General features: G+C 42.7%; 1 protein-coding gene across 1 annotated transcript in view; it reads left to right on the top strand.

The window, feature by feature from the left end:
- Positions 1 to 3,595: 3,595 nt before the first annotated feature.
- Positions 3,596 to 10,649, top strand: part of LOC309560408 (uncharacterized protein) — a gene marked incomplete at both ends in the record, with an annotated part of 47,044 nt that continues 39,990 nt past the window's right edge. The window contains one exon of the mRNA XM_082264045.1: positions 3,596 to 9,853. Coding sequence (XP_082120171.1) covers positions 3,596 to 9,853 — 6,258 coding nt within the window. The remainder of the gene's footprint in view (positions 9,854 to 10,649) is intronic.

The following is a 10,649-nucleotide window of genomic DNA, read 5'->3' as shown; positions in this document are numbered from 1 at the left end:
CCAGTGCTCTCCGCCCCCCACACCCTCAAAACCCCCTGCAATGCTGTCCAAACCCCCCCCTTAATTCTCTTCAGTCCCCCCCTAATGCTCTCTAGTCCCACCCCCCTTTAGCTCCTCCAGTGCTCTCTGCTTCCCTGTGCTCACTGGCTCTTCTATCGTGTCTGTAGTCTGCAGTCTCTGACCATCTCTTGTATCATGTCCGCAGTCTCTGACCATCTCCTGTATCATGTCCTCAGTGTCTTACCATCTCTTGTATCACGTCCACAGTCTCTAACCATCTCTTGTATCATATCTGCAGTCTCTGACCATCTCCTGTATCATGTCTGTAGTCTCTGACTATATCCTGTATCATGTCTGTAGTCTCTGACCATCTCCTGTATCATGTCTGTAGTCTCTGACCATCTCCTGTATCATGTCTGTAGTCTCTGACCATCTCTTGTATCATGTCTGCAGTCTCTGACCATCTCTTGTATCATGTCTGCAGTCTCTGACCATCTCTTGCATCATGTCCTCAGTCTCTGACCATCTCCTGTATCGTGCCTGCAGTCTCTGATCATCTCCTGTATCATGTCTGTAGTCTCTGACCATCTCTTGTATCATGTCTGTAGTCTCTGACCATCTCCTGTATCATGACTGTAGTCTCTGACCATCTCCTGTATCATGTCTATGATCTATTGATCACTAATGACCCAGACCTAATCTCGGAGGTAGGAGTCCAGGATAACCTGGGCTCTAGCGATCACAGGATGATCACATTTAGCGTAAATAACAATATAACAAGGCAAGTGGGGAACTTAAGAACCCTAAACTTCAGAAGGGCAAACTTTCCCAAATTGTGCTCCATGATGGAAAGGGTAAACTGGGACCAAACCCTAGGAACACTGACCACGAGGGAAAATGGGATTGCTTTAGGAACATATTAAACAAATGCATCTCACAGTGCATTCCTATGGGAAATAAATTTAGAAGAGACAAAGCAAAACCTGGCTGGCTAAACCGTAATGTTAAAAAACTTATTAAGGGAAAAAAATTGGCCTTCAAGAATTATAAATCAAAGCGCACAGTATCGGCTTTCAAGCAATACAAGGAGGCAAATAAGAAATGTAAATACGAAATCAAAATTGCTAAAATCAGCTTTGAGAGACAAATAGCGGAGGATAGTAAAAAGAACCCAAAGAAATTCTTTAAATATATCAACAGCAAAAAAACGAGGGCAGAGCATATTGCACACATAATTAACGATGATGGGAGGATGGTTACAGAGGACACTGAAAAGGCAACCGTGCTGAACGCCTTTTTCTCGTCAGTTTTTACTCAGGAAAAGGAGGGGTACACTGACCATGATTGTATGGTTAGTAGTAATACACAGGACATGCCGCTATGGCTAACAGAGGGTGAAATTAGGGAAAAGGGCTGGATAAAATGAACACAAATAAATCACCAGGCCCGGATGGCGTACATCCGAGAGTACTGAAAGAACTTAGTAAGACTATATCTAGACCACTGTTCCTGATCTTTGCTGACAGTATTATGACAGGAAATGTACCAGGGGATTGGAGGAAAGCTAACGTGATTCCGATATTCAAAAAAGGGCAGAGGCATGTCCCGGGAAATTATAGGCCTGTCAGTCTGACATCGATAGTATGTAAACTTCTGGAGGGGATGATAAGGGACTATATCGTAGAGTTTGCTAAAGACAACAACATCATCAGCAGTAACCAGCACAGGGGTACAAATGGGCGTTCTTGTCAAACCAATCTCTTAACATTCTACGAGGAGGTGAGCTGTGAGATAGATAGGGGGAGACCAATGGATGTGGTGTACCTGGATTTCGCTAAGGCATTTGATACAGTTCCCCACAAGCGCTTAATTTATAAAATAAGGTCTGCAGGCATCGACCGCAAGGTCTGCTCTTGGATACGGAACTGACTAAAAGGGCGTGTCCAAAGGGTGGTAATAAATAGCGCATAATCAGACTGGTCTGAGGTGGTAAGTGGGGTCCCCCAAGGCTCAGTCCTGGGACCAACCCTGTTCAATTTATTCATAAATAGCAATGAAGACGGGATAAGTAGCTCTATATCAGTTTTTGCAGACGACACAAAATTGGGCAGGGCAATAACTGCACAGCATGAAGCAGATATCCCACAGAATGACCTGGACAAAATAACGGAGTGGGCAACGACATGGCAAATGAGGTTTAATGTGGAGAAGTGTAAGGTTTTGCACTTGGGGACTAAAAGCATAAAAGCACAATACACTTTAGGGGGAGGGGGGAACCTTTGGGGGAATCAAAAATGGAGAAAGATCTGGGAGTCCTGGTAGAGGATAGACTAAGCAATAGCGTGCAATGTCAAGCGGCAGCTGCCAAAGCAGGCAGAATATTAGCATGCATAAAGAAAGGGATGTATTCCAGAGATAAAACTATAATCCTACCACTTTATAAAACTCTGGTCCGACCACATCTGGAGTATTCTGTCCAGTTCTGGTCGCCGGTCCTCAGGAGGGATGTGTTGGAGCTGGAGAAGGTCCAGAGAAGGGCAACTAAACGAATTAGGGGATTGGAGGACCTTAATTATGAAGAGCGTCTGCAATCGCTTGATTTATTCTCCCTGGAGAAGAGACGCCTGAGAGGGAACATGATAGCAATTTATAAATATCTCAATGGTGATCTCAGCATAGAAAAAAAGCTATTCAGTCGGAAGGATTGCATGACGACTAGAGGGCATACAATGCGTCTGGAGGAGAAGCGTTTTAACCTCAGGCAACAAGGGGGGTTCTTTACTGTTAGGGCTACAAGATTGTGGAATTCTCTACCACAAGAGGTGGTTTCTGCGGGAAGTATGGTGGCTTTCAAAAGACTCTTAGACGTACATCTCAAGAATCAGAACATTCAGGGGTATGCGAGATGATTACGGCCACACACACCTACACAGGTTGAACTGGATGGACTATTGTCTTTATTCAACCTCACCTACTATGTAACTATGTAACTATGTCTGCAGTCTCTGACCATCTCCTGTATCATGTCTGTAGTCTCTGACCATCTCTTCTATCATGTCTGCAGTCTCTGACCATCTCTTGTATCATGTCCTCAGTCTCTGACCATCTCCTGTATCATGTCTTCTGTCTCTGACCATCTCCTGTACTCCTGTATCATGTCTTTAAAGTGTGAGGGGGGGGTGCCAAATGCTCCCCGGGTGCCAAATGCTCTAGGTACGCCACTGCTTGGCACCTACCCACACTGCCAAAAGTACCAATACCTGGTTTAATGATCATGATATCACTGTGCTTGATTGGCCGGGAAACCCGCCTGTATACGTGATATGATGGGATAAAGTTTCAAGTCTGGGTTAGGCTCATTAAAATTGGGATGGCTTGGGGGTTTGAGCACCCAATACAAAGCGATTATTTCACTCTATGTCACTAATGACTATTTCGTTCTATCAACCCTAAATAATCAAAAATTACAAATATATGTTCTTTTCCAGCCAACAGAAATGATGGACAGAAAGGGATATGGATATCAGATCAAGTTGTTTCGAGAGGACATGAACACAAAGCGAGACACCAGAAAAGAAGTATAAATGGCAGCAATATGTCTCACCAAAGACGAGTGAGAAATGCTCCAAGTGACAATACAGATCACACTGGAACAGAGACTGTATCTGATAATAAACACTTCACTGAATCTGAGGGACCTGCTTCAACTGTATCTGATAATAAACACTTCAGTGAATCTGAGGGACCTACTCCAACTGTATCTGATAATACACACTTCAGTGAATCTGAGGGACCTGCTCCAACTGTATCTGATAATACACACTTCAGTGAATCTGAGGGACCTATTCCAACTGTATCTATTGATACACACTACACTGAATCTGATGGAATTGCTCCAACTGTATCTATTGATACACACTACACTGAATCTGAGGAACCTACTCCAACTGTATCTGATAATACACACTACACTGTATCTGAAGGACCTACTCCAATTGTATCTGATAATTCACACTACACTGAGTCTGAGGGACCTACTCCAACTGTATATGATAATACACACTCTACTGAGTCTGAGGGACCTACTCCAACTGTATCTGATAATAAACACTCCACGGAGACTGAGGGACCTACTCCAACTGTATCTGATAATAAACACTCCACGGAGACTGAGGGACCTACTCCAACTGTATCTGATAATAAACACTACACGGAGACTGAGGGACCTACTCCAACTGTATCTGATAATAAACACTACACGGAGACTAAGGGGTCTACTCCAACTGTATCTGATAATAAACACTCCACGGAGACTGGGGGGTCTACTCCAACTGTATCTGATAATAAACACTACACGGAGACTAAGGGGTCTACTCCAACTGTATCTGATAATAAACACTACACGGAGACCAAGGGGTCTACTCCAACTTTATCTGATAATAAACACTACACGGAGACTAAGGGGTCTACTCCAACTGTATCTGATAATAAACACTACACGGAGACTAAGGGGTCTACTCCAACTGTATCTGATAATAAACACTACACGGAGACTAAGGGGTCTACTCCAACTTTATCTGATAATAAACACTACACGGAGACTAAGGGGTCTACTCCAACTTTATCTGATAATAAACACTACACGGAGACTAAGGGGTCTACTCCAACTGTATCTGATAATAAACACTACACGGAGACTAAGGGGTCTACTCCAACTGTATCTGATAATAAACACTACACGGAGACTAAGGGGTCTACTCCAACTTTATCTGATAATAAACACTACACGGAGACTAAGGGGTCTACTCCAACTGTATCTGATAATAAACACTACACAGAGACTAAGGGGTCTACTCCAACTGTATCTGATAATAAACACTACACGGAGACTAAGGGGTCTACTCCAACTGTATCTGATAATACACACTACACTGAGTCTGAGGGACCTACTCCAACTGTATCTAAAAATAAACACTCCACGGAGACTGGGGGGTCTACTCCAACTGTATCTCAGAATAAACACCACTCTGAAACTGGCAGAACTACTCTAACTAAATCAAAGAATACACACCACTCTGAAACTCAGGGACTTACTACCACTGGACCTGGGAATACACACCACACTGAATCTGAGGGACCTACTCCAACTGTTCCTGAGAGTACACACCACACTGAAAGTGGGAGAACCACTCCAACTGTATCTGAGAATACATACCACTCTGAATTTAAGGGACCTACCGCAACTCTAGCTGATGATATACACCACACTGAAACTAGCGGAACTACTCTAACTGAATCAGAAGAAATTTCACACCACTTTGAGTCTGAGGGACCTACTACGACTGTACCTGAGAATATGCAACACACTGAAACTGAGTGGTCTCCTCCAACTGTATCTGAGAATACATCTTACTCTGAATCTGAGGGACCTACTCCAACTGTATCTGATAATTCACACTACACCACTGAATCTGAGGAACCTACTCCAACTGTATCTGATAATACACACTTCAGTGAATCTGAGGAAACTACTCCAACTGTGTCTGATAATTCACACCACACTGAATCTGAGGGACCTACTCCAACTGTATCTGATAATTCACACCACACTGAATCTGAGGGACCTACTCCCACTGTATCTGATAATACACACCACACTGAATCTGAGGGACCTACTCCAACTGTATCTGATAATAAACACTCCACGGAGACTGGGGGGTCTACTCCAACTGTATCTCAGAATAAACACCACTCTGAAACTGGCAGAACTACTCTAACTGAATCAAAGAATACACACCACTCTGAAACTGAGGGACCTACTACCACTGGACCTGGGAATAAACACCACACTGAATCTGAGGGACCTACTCCAACTGTCCCTGAGAGTACACACCACAGTGAAAGTGGGAGAACTACTCCAACTGTATCTCAAAATACATACCACTCTGAATTTGAGGGACCTACCGCAACTCTAGCTGATGATATACACCACACTGAAACTAGCGGAACTACTCTAACTGAATCAGAAGAAATTTCACACCACTTTGAGTCTGAGGGACCTACTACGACTGTACCTGAGAATACACAACACACTGAAACTGAGTGGTCTGCTCCAACTGTATCTGAGAATACATCTTATTCTGAATCTGAGGGACCTACTCCAACTGTGCCAGAGAATACACACAACACTGAAGTTGGGGGAACTACTCCAACTGTACCTAAGGATACTTACCACAATGAAACTGAGAGGTCTACTCCAGCTGTACCTGAGAGTACACACCACTCTGAATCTGAGAAACTTTCTCCAACTGTACTTGGAATTACACACAACACAGATTTTGGGGGAACTACTCCAACTGTTTCTGGGGATACTCTCAATACTCAAACTGAGAGGTCTACTCCAACTGTACTGGAGACTACACACCACACCGAAACTGGTGAAACTACTGAAACTGTATCTAAAAATATACACTACACTGAAACTGGTGGCACTTCTCTAACTAAATCAGAAAACACACACCACCCTGAAACTGAGGGACCTACTACAACTGTACCTGAGACTACACAACACACCGAAGTTGGGGAATCTTCCCTAACCGCATCAGAGAATACACACCATTCTAAATCTGAGGAACCTACTACAACTGTTCCTGAGAATACACCCCACACTGAAGCTGAGTGGTCTACTCCAACTGTATCTGAGAATACATATCTCTCTGAATCTGAGGGACCTACTCCAACTGTGCCAGAGAATACACACAGCACTGAAGTTGGGGAAACTACTCCAACTGTATCTGAGATTACTTACCACAATGAAACTGAGAGATCTACTCTGAATATACCCAGGAATACACACCACGCTGAATCTGAGGGACCTACTCCAACTGTATTTGAGAATACACACCACACTGCAACTGGGGGAACTACTTTAACTGTATCTCAGAATACACGCCGCTCTCAAACTGAGAGACCTGCTCCAACTGTACATGAGATTACTTACCACAATGAAACTGAGACATCTACTCCAAATGTACCCAGGAATACACACCACGCTGAATCTGAGGGACCTACTCCAACTGTATTTGAGAATACACACCACACTGCAACTGGGGGAACTACTCTAACTGTATCTCAGAATACACGCCACTTTAAAACTGAGAGACCTGCTCCAACTGTACCTGAGATTACTTACCACAATGAAACTGAGAGATCTACTCCAAATGTACCCAGGAATACACACCACGCTGAATCTGAGGGACCTACTCCAACTGTATTTGGGAACACACACCACACTGCAACTGGGGGAACTACTCTAACTTTATCTCAGAATACACGCCACTCTCAAACTGAGAGACCTGCTCCAACTGTATCTGACAATACACACCACTCTGAATCTGAGGGGCCTACTTCAAATTTACCTGATGATATGCACCAGACTGAAACTGGTGGAACTACTCCAACTGAATCAGAGAATTTACACCACTCTGAATCAGATGGACTTACTCTAACTGTACCTGAAAATTCATATCACACTGAAATTGGGGGATCTACTTTAACTGTACCTGACAATACACACCACACTGAAACTGAGGGAACTGCTACAACCTCATTTGAGAATACACACCACTCTGAAATTGGGGAAGCCACTCTAACTGTATCAGAATATACACACGATTCTGAATCTGAGGAACCTACTACACATGTACCGGGGAATACACACCATTCTGAGTCCGAAGAGCCTACTTCAACTGTATATGAGAATACACACCATGTTGAAACTGGGGGACCTACTACAACTGTACCTGAGAATACACACCACACTGAAATTGGTAAAACTACTGCAAGTGTATCAGAGAATACACACCATGCTGAATCACGGGGACCTACTCCAACTGTACTTGAGATTGAGAATACACAGCACACCGAATCACGGGGACCTACTCCAACTGTACTTGAGAATACAGACCACACTGAATCTGAGAGATCTACTACAACCATACCTGAAAAAACACACCATACTGAAACTGGTGGAACTACACCAACTGTTTTAGAGAATACATATCACTCTGAATCTGAGGGGCCTTTCTCAACTCTACCTGGGAATATGCTAAGCAGTGAAACTGTGGGATCTACTCTAACTATATCTGAGAATACACACAACAATGAAACTGATAGGTCTACTCCAACTGTACTGAAGAATACACACCAAACAGAAAATGGGGGAACCTTTCCAACTGTTTCTGAAAACATGCACAGCACCAAAACTGGGGGAACTACTCCTACCTTAAGGGAGAATACATTCCACACTAAAACTGAAAGATCTACTCCTACCATAAATGAGAATACATTCCACACTACAAATGAAAGATCTACTCCTACCATAAGTGAGAATACATTCCACACTACAAATGAAAGATCTACTCCTACCATAAGTGAGAATTCATTCCAAACCCAAACCGAGAGATCCATTACTACCAAAAGTGAGAATAAAATTCACACCACCACAGAGAGATCTTCTGCTACCATAAGTGAGCATACATTCCACACCGCAACTGAGATATCTACTGGTACTACAAGTGGGAATACATTCCATAGTGCAACAGAGAGATCTACATCTATCATAAATGAACATACAATTATTACTGCAACAGAGAGATCTCCTTCTGCTACAAGTGAGACTACACCCCACTCTATGACTGAGAGATCTTCTCCTACCATAGGTGAGAATACATTACACTCCACAACTGCAAGTTATATTCCTACAATAAGCAACAAAATGTTACCCACTGCAAATGAGAGATATACTCCTACCATAAGTGAGAATACATTCCACACCACAACTGAGATATCCATTCCCACCATAAGTAAGAATACATTTCGCACTGCAACTGAGAGATCTACTCCTACCAGAAGTAAAAGTACATTCCACTCTACTACTCAGAGATCTACACCTACAATAAGTGAGAATATAATCCACACTACAGCTGAAATATCTACTCCTACCATAAGTGAGCCTATATTCTACACCACAACTGAGATATCTACTCCTGCCATAAGTGAGAATACATTTCACACCACCACTGAGAGATCTACTCCTATCATAAGTGTGAATACATTCCACTTTACTACTCAGAGATCTACACCTACAATAAGTGAGAATATATTCCACACTACAACTGAGCTATATGCTCCTACCATAAGCGAGAATACATTCCACTCTACAACTCAGATATCTACACCTACCATAAGTGAGCATACATTCCACACCTCAACTGAGAGATCTACTTCTACCATTAGTGAGCATACATTCCACTCCACAGCTGAAAGCTCTACTCCTACCATGAGTGAGCCTACATTCCACACCACAACAGAGATATCCACTCCTACAATAAGTGAGAATACATTTCACACCACAACTGAGAAATCTACTCCTACTATAAGTGAGAATAAATTCAACACTACAACTGGGGTATCTAATTCTACCATGAGTGAGAATACCTTCCACACTACAAATGAGAGGCCTACTCCTACCAAAGGTGAGAATACATTCCGCACTACAACTGAGAGATCTACTCCTACCATAAGTGAGAGTACATTCCGCACTACAACTGAGATATCTACTCCTACCATAAGCGAGCAAACATTCCACACTGCAACTGAGAGATCTACTCCTACCATAAGTGAACATACATTCCATGCTGCAACTGGGACACCTACTCCTACCATAAGTGAGCATACATTCCACGCTAAAACTGAGAGATCTACTCCTACCATAAGCAAGAATACATTCCACCCTACTACTCAGATACCAACACCTACCATAAGTGAGCATACATTCCACACTAGAACTGAGATATCTACTCCTACCATAAGTGAGAATACGATCCACTCCGCAACTGAGAGATCTACTTCTACCATTAGTGAGCATACATTCCACTCCACAACTGAAAGCTCTACTCCTACCATGAGTGAGCCTTCATTCCACACTACAGTTGGGAGATCTACTCCTCTTACCATAACTGAGAATACATTCAACACCGCAACTGAAAAATCTACTCCTACTACAAGTGAGAATAAATTCCACACCACAACTGAGATATCTACTCCTACCATAAGTGAGAATACATTCCACACTTCAGCTGAAAAATCTAATCCTACCATGAGTGAGAATACATTCCCCAGTACAACTGAAAGGCTTACTCCTACCATAAGTGAGAATACATTCCACACTGCGACTGAGAGATCTACTCCCACCATAAGTGAGCATTCATTCCACACTAAAACTGGGATATCTGCTTCTAACATAAGTGAGAATACATTCCACACTACAACTGAGAGATCTACTCCCACCATAAGTGAAAATACATTCCGCACTGCAACTGAGAGATCTACTCCCACCAAAAGTGAACATACATTCCACAATACAATTGATATATCTGCTCCTTCCACAAGTGAGAATACATTCCACACTACAATTGAGATATCTACTCCTACTATAATTGAGAATACAAACACTACAACTGAGATATCTACTCCTAACATAAATGAGAATACATTCAACACTACAACTGAGAGATCTACTCCTACCATAATTAAAAATACATTAAACACTACAACTGAAAGTTCTATTCCTACCATAAGTGAGAATA

This window comes from Pelophylax lessonae (genome assembly GCF_965119305.1).
Source record: "Pelophylax lessonae genome assembly, chromosome: 7".
NCBI lineage: Eukaryota > Metazoa > Chordata > Amphibia > Anura > Ranidae > Pelophylax > Pelophylax lessonae.
This window is presented reverse-complemented; position numbering and strand designations above follow the sequence as displayed.